The sequence below is a fragment of the Salminus brasiliensis genome, chromosome 4 (assembly GCF_030463535.1).
Source record: "Salminus brasiliensis chromosome 4, fSalBra1.hap2, whole genome shotgun sequence".
Classification (NCBI taxonomy): domain Eukaryota; kingdom Metazoa; phylum Chordata; class Actinopteri; order Characiformes; family Bryconidae; genus Salminus; species Salminus brasiliensis.
Genome location: NC_132881.1, coordinates 37,624,058 through 37,636,460, shown reverse-complemented (window position 1 = coordinate 37,636,460; position 12,403 = coordinate 37,624,058). Strand labels below are relative to the sequence as shown.

The 12,403-nt window shown below is 39.9% G+C and overlaps 2 protein-coding genes across 6 annotated transcripts in view; one reads left to right on the top strand and one right to left on the bottom strand.

Moving 5' to 3' along the window:
- ide (insulin-degrading enzyme) overlaps positions 1 to 1,958 on the top strand; it is a 31,273-nt gene extending 29,315 nt beyond the window's left edge. For all 5 annotated transcript variants that reach the window (XM_072678290.1, XM_072678285.1, XM_072678286.1 and 2 more), the window contains 2 exons: positions 224 to 291; positions 405 to 1,958. In XM_072678290.1, coding sequence (XP_072534391.1) covers positions 224 to 291; positions 405 to 500 — 164 coding nt within the window. In that variant the 3' untranslated portion in view covers positions 501 to 1,958. The remainder of the gene's footprint in view (positions 1 to 223; positions 292 to 404) is intronic.
- A 3,406-nt stretch (positions 1,959 to 5,364) lies between these two features.
- The window catches only part of marchf5 (membrane-associated ring finger (C3HC4) 5), a 31,152-nt gene continuing 24,113 nt past the window's right edge, over positions 5,365 to 12,403 (bottom strand). Inside the window, exons 3-6 of the mRNA XM_072678300.1 lie at positions 10,147 to 10,277; positions 9,448 to 9,631; positions 8,087 to 8,253; positions 5,365 to 7,595 (exon numbers count right to left, since the gene is read on the bottom strand). Coding sequence (XP_072534401.1) covers positions 7,479 to 7,595; positions 8,087 to 8,253; positions 9,448 to 9,631; positions 10,147 to 10,277 — 599 coding nt within the window. The 3' untranslated portion in view covers positions 5,365 to 7,478. The remainder of the gene's footprint in view (positions 7,596 to 8,086; positions 8,254 to 9,447; positions 9,632 to 10,146; positions 10,278 to 12,403) is intronic.

Sequence of the window (12,403 nt, the reverse complement as noted above, 5' to 3'; positions counted from 1 at the left end):
TTGGAGGAAACTGAATAAGCAGCTGTCCCAATACTTTTGTACTTTTGTCCGTTTCCCCACTGACGCCAGTTGATCAGAAATAAGTATTCACATTGTGTTTGACTGTTTATTGTAGGCTTGTAAGCTACCATTTCTGGTGTACGAGCATATTAATTATAATAATATTAGTAATAATAATAATAATACCACACTATTTATCATCATTGTTCTATTTTTCTGCCAGGCCCAGTGGTGGGTGAATTCCCTGCTCAGAATGATGTCAATCTGGCTCCTGCTCCTTCCCTGCCTCAGGTAATCTGGATGCCATTTAACATGCTCATTAAAAATTAGATTTGCATCTAGTATTACCTGTTTCTTTATATATGCTTTGTATTTACCCTGTTTTTCTGTGTGTGCGTGTGCAGCCGGTGCTGGTGCAGGACATGACTGAATTTAAGAGAAGTCTGCCTCTCTTCCCACTTGCGAAACCTCACATCAACTTCATGGCTGCCAAACTGTGAGCGACACCAGCTACAGGGCATCAGGGGACTGGCTGACACACAAAGCTTGAAGTTCTCCTGAGTTCAGAGCCAGTAACAGCGTCTTCTGACTGTGGGCGTAGTGTGTGTGTGTGTGTGTGTGTGTGTGTGTGTGTGTGTGTGTGTGTGTGTGTGTGTGTGTGTGTGTGTGTGTGTGCGATCTAGCAGGGCCATAGCAGTGGTAATTCACCATGTTGGCAGTGCTCTACACCATTGCTCACTGAGGAGCTACGTAAATTCACTTCACTTAGGACGTCAATTGTACAACCAGTAAACACACATTGTGAAGACTGTTTTTAGAAAATACAAAAAATCATATTTCCCTGATCAGGAATATTTCATGTAGATGTTGAATGTTGACCACAGGGATTTTTTTTTTTTTTTTAAACAGTGTTCAGTCACAATGAAAGGTTTCAATATTTAATTTCTAACATGGTGGATTTTTATTTATCTTATTTCCACATGTGAAAAGAACACCATATTTAGGCAATTGTTGCGTTTATTTTAATACGTGCGCCGAATCCCTTGCACTTATGTCATTCGTGTTGGTTTTTCCTTTGTGTGCAGTTTGAACTCTTCAGAGCTTTGATTAGAATAAGACGTGGCTGTCAGCAGGAGCTTTGTTCCTGGTGCTCTATTTATTTATTCCTTTTACACATTAAGTAAACGAAGCTGTAGACGTTTTAGAAGCTTTCTTTTTGCCTGTTCTCAGGCCAGGCTGTAAGTTTAGCTTGCCCAGGCTTTTTCACCGCACAAACCCTGCCCCATGTTCTGGTAGTTTCTCTGCTTTCTCCTGTCATCTAGCAAGATGGTAGCTGTTGAACAGCATCAGGCAGCAGGAAATGCTTGAAATGATGCAGCTCACATTCAGCAGTGAGGCTTACAACACTACAGGAACAACAGGGAAAGCGCCATCAGAGTTGTTAGACAGGCTGTTAGTTTTACAGTTTATTATTCTGTGTTCAAACTGCACACACTCGGGAGACAAAATGACGTTAGTGGATTTGTTTGATGGTTTATGGACGAAAGAGGGGGAAAAAACAAAAAATTTAATTGAATTGCCAGGATGTAGAAGTTTTGAGCCCATTCACCCAAAGCTGTATCATTTGATGACGCTGAGTTTGAAAAAGCTTGTGCTGCAAAGTTTATGTACTCAATAATTTTGGCCTTAAGAGAATCTTTTAATCAAATGATCAGGTTTTTAAAATCTGATGCTCTGTTTTTTTTATTTGAACTGGAGTTCAGTGTTGGTTTGCTTTGGAGGAGCTGTTTTAGGCTACTGAATAGACGGGCTTGAAGTTCAGTTTTATCCTATTTGCTTTCTTAAGAGTGATGTTGCGGGGGGTTAAAAAAAAAAAGCCTACTCAAGGTGGCTCCATTATGGGTTATAATTTTATTTGAGGTTGAAGGAGAACTATAATAAATGATTTTTAAATATCATTTTCATTTTGTTACTTTTGTTGCTGCTTTTCCAAAGTCTTGACAAATGGCAATCACATTCTGTTAGTCCTGAATTATCCTTCATCATTTCCCACGGTACCGTCTGTTGTATTGACTTTATTAAAATGGTCATTCGCTGGCTTTGATTCTGGCTAGTTGACCAAGGCAGCATTTCAACTTTGAGCTCTCCAAACCAAGTCATTTCTCTCTTTCGCTCTCTCGCTCGCTCGTCCTTTCTTTTTTTTCTTTAAGATGCTGCTCGCTGGAATCTTAAGGGTGAATATTTTGCACCTACCAGTCAAACTTGTTCTTTAAAACTCTTTAAAATTTTAACCAGTGGGACCACTCCACCTGCGAATAATCCGCCAATTCAGTTTTAATTCCTTTTTTTCCCCCTTCCTTTTCAACTCTTTTCAGGAGCTGCTGCTAATAAAGGTATGTGACTCACCGGGACCTCTGTACATAGCCTAATTTTTACAGGCTGTGGGACCTGATGGTTTAAATTCACACCTGTAGAAAACATGGAAGGATTAGTCCAATTTTTTTTTCTCTCCAATGTGAAGTAACCACTTGGCTAGCACCTCTGCTGGCTGGTTGCACCACATGTATTAATGCCAAAACATCTAATTTTTCTCCTCCATCTGTATTGTCTCATTCCAACAGTTTCCCCTGTTTCGTAAGAAGGCTGGGTCACACCTAGGAATGGAGTGATTGCCTGTTTCGGCTGGCAGAGACAGTCTGCAGGAACAGCATTGCTCCCTTTCTGTTCATTGTATGGAGTAGCTGAATTGTAGTGAAACTTACATAAGCTGCACATTTACTTTTGGAACATCTCACTTCCTGGACAAACTGGGAATTGCTTCTGCACTGTAAGCTCAGTGAAGGGGGCGGGTCTACCAAATAAGCAGGCGAGTCTAGCTCCACCTCTGGTGTCTGCTGCACAGACTTTGCTTGCAAATTTGACAACTAGATGGCGGACAGTTTGGGCTTTGTTTCTATAGAATGAAAGGGAACCACAGCGTCCATGTTTTCTACAGTCAGAGTCAGACTGATACCATTATTAAACCAATCGATTATAAAGAAGCGTGGATCAAGAGTTTATTTATTACTCCGATTCTGATGCTTGTAGATGTCAAGGTTCTTTTAACCATTTTACCAATTGGTCTCGATTGATGTACAATTGTTGAAAGTTGACTGTTTGCTTATAGAGCTTTCGGTTCTGTCCGTTTAATTCATGTCACATCAGTTGGTGTGAATGTCTGTGCTTAACGAACCACAGACTAGATGTATTGTATTATTTCGTGGGTCGATCCGGACCAAGAACCGTATCAGCGTACCCTTAATCATTATGTGGGCTCAAGTTGAACATGGGGGGGGCCTGAAGATGATTCCCCATTACTGTGGTTTTAAAGGAATGTTTTTTTGTGAATAATCTAAATGCAGTCAGTCGTCCAGGTTGAATTTGACTTCTGAAGTTTGCTTTCTTAGTGTACGATGGGAGAAGCAAGGCCAATGTTGCAAATAAACACTGGACCTGGGCGATCACCAAGATCTGTGCAAATAGATGCCAAACTTGCGCTCACAGATGGCCAATGTGTGTCCCGATGGACAATGTATTTACAGAGATGAGATTGGTGACGGTCTAAGTCCAGTGTTTGTTAGCAACCTTAGCCTAGCATCTCTCATTGATTTGACTTGTGCTTGTTTTTGTTTTTTATTGTTTTTGTTTGTTTTTTTTTTACATATCTTGGCTGATTGGCTGCAGAAGAGGGAACTCATGTAAATATTATTTTCCTCCAAACATTTGCATTAATCAAAAGAAGACCCTTAGAAACCTCTAGTGCTGCTGGACAACTGAAGTCTTTTTGTAAATATGCACCTGATGATGTAAGCAATAATGTCACAGGACCCGCAGCTCATGTCGTAGTCTTTACTGCACTGGGGAAATGACGTAGTCTGTTAGCACTATGAACCAGGTCCTGCTCGCATTTTTGTCTTTTCTGCATGGTGTGTTTTTAGCATAGTCACATGACCTCTGGTGACTTCTCTCAGGTCTTGATTAGTCTTGCCAAGCCAAACCACTGCAAACTGCTTTTTCTTCTTTTTTCCCCTTTTCCTAAAGCAAAGAACAGCTTTATTTGGATATCCTAGGTGTTCTCAGGCCTACTCCGACTCTAATGCTGCATTTTCTAGAGAGCAACAAAATGTGTTCCGTCACCAACATTTTGTGGTTATACCATTTTGCAGTTATGTAGGTTATTGGTGTTGACTTGGTTCTGCAGAGTTGTAAACAACACTCAGCCAGTTATTAATAGTGGGAAGTGTTGTAATCACGTTCAGCATTTTAAGGTCTTTTCTATAGTGTAGAATCTCAGGCATCTCAACTTCGTCTTCATGTGTTTATTTATCGTCTATGGTGTACCAGTCACTTTAGAACAGGTTCGGGGGTCGGTGCGTTTCTTTGGCCACTTTCACCAGAAGCAGTGGGCAGTCAGAGGATGGGCACTGATTAACCTTCTGGAATTCCATACATCGCAGTGTCTGATGTAACCAAGTGTTGGTTCATTGTCCCCTCAGTCCTGTAGACTCTCACAAACACTGTGTTTTAAAATGCACACCTAGTTTCTACATTTTCCACAGGGGTTGAATTTGGTTAGAATTGGGATGGAGGATAAATCTGAAAAGAGAAGCATGATGTTTGTATTCTTAAATACAACTGATCAGTATTTACAAGCTGCAAGTTGTCGGTAGATGCTCGCGAGGTCTGAACTCCTTTCCCCAAGCATTCTGCCATCGAGCGAAAACTGGTACGAGGGGGTGACTGCCACCCGCTGTCATTTGAAAGACTTGTTGGAAAGTGATTCATTTGAAGTTCTAAATGCATCTTCCCAGGTGGTGTTTGACATCTACTGAATGGTACTGGTGTGTGAGAGAATATCTTTATGATTATATGATTAATATGATTAAACTGTATGAAATCAGCACTGGGGTCCGTGTTGTTGAAGGATTTTTGACTAGTCTCTACATTCCTTTTAAAGCAATGTTCTGTAAAAGCCACAACTCAGAAAAATCATTGTGTGTAGTGGTACTGATAACCGGTTTACAGTGGGTGATTAGGGTTTCTATAGCATGTGTATTAGCATTAGTTTAGACTTAGTTCTGAATGCTTTTCAGTGCCGATTTAAAAACCGGTTCTCCCGCTGGTAGAACGGAGCGTTTTAATGACAGTGTTATAAAAATAACTCTAGTCTTTTATTTACCTCCTGAGAACGTCCACACTGCTGCCGGCTGGGCACTAATACCCCTTAATGGCGTCTTGAGGAGTCTCAGAGACCCAATGCATTAAAATATGCCTACAACCTGACAAGTTTATAAATATTTTTTGAAGAAGTCCATAAGACCGAAGTCGAGCATTGGAAAAATACATTTATTCACAAATCAACTGTAACTGTAAATTCAGACATCTGTATATACAATGCATACATTTTATACATCAATCTTGTGTTTGGCATTACAGTTTCTGTTCAGAAATGTGAGTTTTTCCTATAATATTCACCTCAGTCACAAACATATTGGAATAAATAGTAAACTACTGGATTTTAATGGCATTTGAGTTAGGTAAAGGGTCTGGTGGTTATTAGACCCTTTTTCGAGTGAGTGAAAAAAGATCCATACTACATTACAGCATTCTTTGGGGATTAAGTTTGAGTTTAGTGCTCTAATGGTAAAAAAAAAAAAAACAGCAAAACAGCAGTAAGTGCTGATGTAACTTGTCCCCCACTGTGTACAGGAGGCTTTTGTTTATTGGCATGCTCTCTTTACATACACGAAAAAAGAAAGGAAAAAACTGAAGAACTCAAACATGTATGTAATACACTGATGGTTATATCTTGCATTCCTCTGGTATGAGCAGATCATGTACAAAGTGGCAGTCACAGATGCACAGAGGTTAGTAGTGAGCACATGGAAAGATTTTAGTCCAGAATCCATCCACTCGCATCCATCGGCACATTTGGCATAATCACCATTGTCGCGCTGCTTTCACAGCTTTCAGCGTCATAATCCACTTAGGCCATGTGTTCTGTTGTAAGCCACATTACACACACCTCTGGTGAAGGAGGGCTGCCTGTTCTCCAAATGTCCAGTTAGCAACCCCCTTCGCCGTGTTATAAGAAGAGAAGCAATCTCAGGAGCATCTAGGAGAGCAAGAGTCCGGACGCTTCCTGTTCAGTGTAGACAGCATCAGGAAACCAGTGTGAGGGGTGGGACAGTGCTAAAACGCTCCCAGAAACACTGTCCATCCATCTCACGAATCTGCTTCCAGTAATGGTGTTTTTTTTTTGTTTTTTTTTTATATATTTCAGAACATTTTCCTACATAGTGATGCAAGGAGAGAGCAATCTCTTGCTCTTGAGTGCTTTTCAGGGACCATGCCAGAGAAGAGCTCCTGAAATATTAGTGCTTTATGCTGTTATTTCTAAATCTCTGACTCAAATTACAGAGCGCAATTAAAATCATTAAGAAGTGTTTTTTGGGCGGAAGGGGGTATTCTTCCTTTCTGTGAAGATAGACCAACAATCCACTACTAAAATAAATCACCAATGGTTGGAAGCATCTTTAAAGCTTTTGCTCAAGTGTTATTAAATGCAATTAGTAATTAATTTATCATTAACCAATATGATTCCACAGCACTGATGGTTATAGTTATGACTGCCATATACTGTATATTCATTATTTGCCTGCCAGCATTGGACACATACCATCTCAAGAACTGGGACAGAGCTTCTGGACAGATATTAATACCGGTCACAGACTAAATGACTACATTTAGTGTAAAATTCTTCATCTGTATTGCAAAGCAGTCTCAGACTAGTCTTAATCTGAGTCCAGAATCTTGAGCAAGATGTATGAATGAAGAAATACTACAGGAGTAAACATGTATAAATGCTTTTACCAAGTGTACAGTTTTACAGCAGTAAGCGCAGATTCCTTAGTTTAACTCAGGCACCATGCCAAGGGCTGTCACCTATGCAAATGCTCCTTAAAGGATATTTCTGATCCACCTTTCTCAGTCAGAGAACATAAAACAATCATTTATTCACATAAAACTCTTAATTACATATGCCAATCAGTTAAAATACTACCACAACCTAAAAATACAGAAAAGAATAAGTCTCCCAGCTCTGATTACTGGACAACTGGAAAGAATCAGCCTGAATCTTCACCCAAAAAAAAAAATCACATTCTTAGGGTTAGGGACAAAAATGAACAGCCTCTGTGAACCACAAGGTGCACTGATGTGTGGTGCAATATCTGACCCACTGTGCAATCCTCTAGCTTCAAATACATATTCCATAAAATCCAAATCATGGTCACCAGGATAGAGCTGATCCCAGCAGCAGCAGCGAGCGGTTTTGACTCTGCAGCACACAAGCACACAGAGGAGATGGTGCAGGTGGCATGGAGGTATTGGTGATTTCCCAGTCTGCATTGGGGATGCACTCACACTCTGTGCCCCATTCAGGCCTCCTCCTGCTCAGGGAAGTTGAGGATCTTACGGTGGGCCTGGCGGAGGTACTGCTGCTGTTTGAAGTACACCTTAAACGCGCCCTTAATGGCCACGAACGCAATTCCACCCTGCACACGGAGGAAACAATGGTACATTATGTTGTTCCTGTTTGGGTCATTAGTAAGACAAAGCGCTCACAAACATGCTCTCAAACACCTTAATCAACTGCTCCAACCTGAATTCAGGTTTGCATGTGACCTGATTTCACATAGACTAACGGTATCAGGATGTAATTAATATTTGGTGCAAACTGACAGTTCTAAATAATTAATTTCATTCCTGTTGTTGCAAATGCACATGTATAGACTAGAACGTGGATTTACAGGCATAACTAACATACTAAGTTTAGTCCATTTCTTCATCGAAATCAATTGTTGCATTAAAAAAAAAAAAAGTCAAGTAAAACAACTGCAAAGCCAAATTAGGCTCGTAATGCAAATGAAAGAGTTTGAAAAGAATCAAAATGTTTGACTTTGTCCTGCTTGTTTGGGGTAAAGGTAACATTGGTTAAACTGAATTTTGCCCAAACTATTGTGTTAAATGGTCACTGTGTACCTACCAGGATGGTCCTTTGCAGGTTGGAGTTGACACTGCTGAACATGAGCTTGCCCACAATAGTGGCAATGGTGGGGAACACCAGGGCTCCACACAGTATGCGTGTAGCTGACACATGGTCAGCCAGTGGACTTGCCTCTGCTGGGATTCTGGGCACTGGACAACCAATCCCTGCAAAAGAGGAGGTGGAGAAAATCTCTAAATACATTTGACTTTCCTAAATTCAGTCATGTTACTCCACTGCTGCGTTCTCTTCACTGGCTTCCTGTAGCTGCTGCCCGCATCAGATTCAAATAGCAGAATAGCAGAGTGCTATGGTCACCTTATTGACTTGTGCTTAGTAATGTCTAAAGCTTAAAGGTATCTTTGAACTATTAGTCTAATTAAACTAGCTGAGGTTTTTCTTGGGTAAATAGAAAAACACTTTTGTAAGTCGCTCTGAATAAGAGCGTCTGCTAAATGCCGTAAATGTAAATGAAAGCTACAAATGGAGGACAGATCAGTCAACATCACATTTATATCAATAATTAGGATTATTATTACTATTAATTCATACACATTTCAAATAGGACATGTGAAGAAATCCAAGTAAAAAATCCTAAATTACAATACCTGTACATAGACTTTTATTTATTTATTTCTTAATAACACAATCATTTAACGAAGAGGGCTTATGTGCAAGCCTTGCTCACAGCTGGTGTCTGCCTGCTCAACTGAAATAGCTGGGCTGTTTCAGACTGACAGGAAATTATTAGCTACGTCTCTGGTGTCAGTGTGTGAAATGACTGAGCACAGAGATCTCCACTGCAATATGACGGAAGCATATATATAGAGCGGCTAGAAGATATAGCTAGATCATGGCCCAGAGGGATATCTGCAAATCTCCATCAGCACAGACTATTCCAGAAACACAGCCAAACAGCAGCACAGCCCGACAGCAGCAGTGTCATACTACCCTCAAGACACTGTCCTCATACAGCAGATCAAGAGTGCAAAAACACAGTAAATCTATACATTAGAAGTAGGCATTATATTGTCTATCATAATAAAATATTAAATATTTCATCATTGATGTGGTCATTACTTCTACAACACTGACTGGTCTTCATGAAACACAAAAAAACACAAAAAAACAAACAGCTGCACCACCACTGTAAAGTAACGACAAGGTATTTATAGCATTATTACAATATTATAATCTGACCACCATTAATTCAATTTTTAATGACTTTAAACTTGTATCAAAAGAGATTTCTTATTCTTTGTACCCAGTGTGTAATCCAGTACATAGATATCCTGTGATTGCAACCCCACATCATCCTCTCCATTACTGTGCCCCATAGCTGGCACTCTGGCATAGCTGACCTGGGAAGATGCTGTTGAGGATCTGCAGCTTATTGGAGTACTTCCTCCAAAGGCGGAGCACGTAGTCCTCCCAGCGAATCATCTTGCCCAGAATCAGCATCACAGGGATGGTGGGTAGACCGATGAGTAGAAACAAAGGGTCAGCCCTCTCCATCACATCCAAACCCTCCTTATGGCCCACCACCTGCCACAGAGAGCAGACAATCACTGACTTGCAAGATTTCCAGACATTCTAGTCTATGCATAATGAGCGCACAGGAACTCATATCTGACCTACCTGATACTTATATAACAATTATAATGCAATTATCAACACAGAGTGCACATACAATTATAAAATAAATTAGTGAGACAGGTGGTACATGATTCAATGCTGCTGTGGTTGCTTGGATCTTTTATTCCTGTTTCAGCATGTTGATAATTGTTTTATAATTGTTATATAATCAGGTAAAACTGAAAGTGTGTTAGATATTGTCTGAAACATGTAACTACATCAGTGCTGGCTGTAAACTAGCTCCTACTCTTCAGCAATGATTTCCTTTTATTTGTTCCCTCTGCATTGACTGTCTTTCCCTCTGCATTGTATGTCTTTGCATAGCTGTGGTCAATAAGATGAAGGAAATCATTTAATCTCACAGCCAATACAAAAATAAGATTAATCTTTTGAGTGTGAACATGTCAAGATGCAGCACCTCCCACCTGCATAACAGTGACTGCTCCATATGTGACTGCAGTCCAATAGATGGAGCCCACCATGATTCCAGCTGCAGCAAATGGGCAGGCCTTGGAGATGAGTCTATCTGCCAGGTCTAGAACATACACCACCGGTCCTACAGCACCAGAAAGACAAGACACCCACAGAAAAAAATATATAGACAGGGTGAGATTTTTTTGGTTTATTTCTTTGCTAGATGTTACAGACTAGCATTAAAAAGGCCTTAAAAAGAGCTTTACCTAGAGTAAAATAAAAACAAAATGAAACTAAATATATTTTAACAAATAAATAAAAATAATAAAGAGACAGACAATTACAGAACAGAAAGGATTCGTAGGGTTTTGACTGTTCCTGGCTGAGGGTTTAAGGCGTTCAGTTCATCACTTGCTAATTTACCATAGAGGAACCAGATGGACACGGTAAGGATTGATCACAAGCCAACTTGTTTGGCAGAGAAAGACAAGAGAAGGACAACTTTAGTACTACTGCTACTGAATGGAGTACAAAAGGAAGGATAAGGGGCAGACGACAGGAAGATGTATTGGGCAGAGGGTTCATAGGATAAAAGGATAATGATTTGGAAGCTTGCCTCTCCAGCAGGGGGCAGCAGATCGTTCTTTGGCATCTTTCAGCTAAAGCATGCTCGGAAGGTTCTCTACCCTTTAAAACCTTATTAGCCAGTGCAGTGCAGTGCTTTCCCAAATCCAACTTACCAGATTCACCCAACCCATATCTTGGTATTAGTGTTTCTGATTACAATTCTCAGACTCTGAATGCCACAACATTCAAACAGCCAGATTTTGTTCTGTGCTCTATCAATGCTATTCAATGAGCTGTTGGCAGAAAAAGCAGGAAGGTGGTCAGCACACAAAAACACAAATCTGATATCCGGATCCTGGCTACATAGGACAAGAACACTAAAGCCATAGCCTAATGACTAGACAAACAGGCTACTGGGGCCTGTTTAAAGAGTGGCACACAGGGCATTCTGATACTATAAAAAATTTGGGTTCAACAAACATACAATTTCAGAATACCTGAAGACATTTTCACCCAAAGCCAATACATGTTACATTATTTGTTTCATATTCATATTATTTGTTACAATTATTAAGGTTTCATACGTTGGGACAGACAGAATGCAGCAACAAAACAACACTTACCACATTTACATTCAAAAAGGTCATTTGTTAAGCACAGTTTCACAAAAAAAAAATGTTTCAATGATATAATATAAAACCACTGCTCCACAACGTCTTCTATGGCTACATTCACTCAGCAGAAGTGGCCCAAATCCCATGTTCTTAACAAATCCGATTCTTTTTGTGATCTTTTTAACATGACCTACATCTGACATTCTTCTAAACAGTTCACGGTCATTAACTGACACGCATGTGCAAAAGAGCACCGCTTCACGTGATCCACTCGTCCAGAGGTAAACAATCAAGAGCCAACAACAACTACTTCCATAATGGTTAATGTTAATGTGCAGTAAAGGCTGGATGCAAATCTGAAAGCAAATTTATTTGGAAAACGAGGAGGTGATCCCTGCTGTAGTCTATTCTCCCTTCTCATCAGCTCACAATTATGACGAATGTCATGTTGAATTGACAAAGTTGCATGAATTTTGATCTGGCAGTTCAGACGGAGTCATACTGTTGCATATGCATTTGATTTTAACACCAAAATATGAAAGTAGTCCAAACCTAAACTAAAAATGTCAGATTCAACAGGTCAACAGGTTTTGGGCCCCCCAGCTCTTAATTTTGATTGCAGAATTTTGACCTACTGCGGTTGTAAAGCTTGTCTGGTTTAAACAAAATAAAACTGTACTAAATTCATTTGCCTGACATTTCAAGCACTGCTATAATGAATGGGGTCTGATGTAATGTTTGCAATTCTGTCTCTTTCAGCTGAACTGTACAAATAGTAGGTGTTGGAAACAACGCTTACATTTCTATTAGTAGAGAAAGCAATATCTCAATATAAAGCTCAATAATCCATAACTATCTAACCAAAAAGAAATTGTTCCCCCCCACACTGACACTATCCACAACATAATAGCTATTATTATAAGTATATTGTTAAGTAATTTCTCACAACAATACAAATCATATTGTCCACTCATAGGTACTGTATAGACACAGGCATGGCTGTTGAGAGAACTGTTCATGACCCCAACAGAAACACTGATCTGAGCATTACCTTACTTGTTTATCGTACCTTTATAGAGCCATTCTT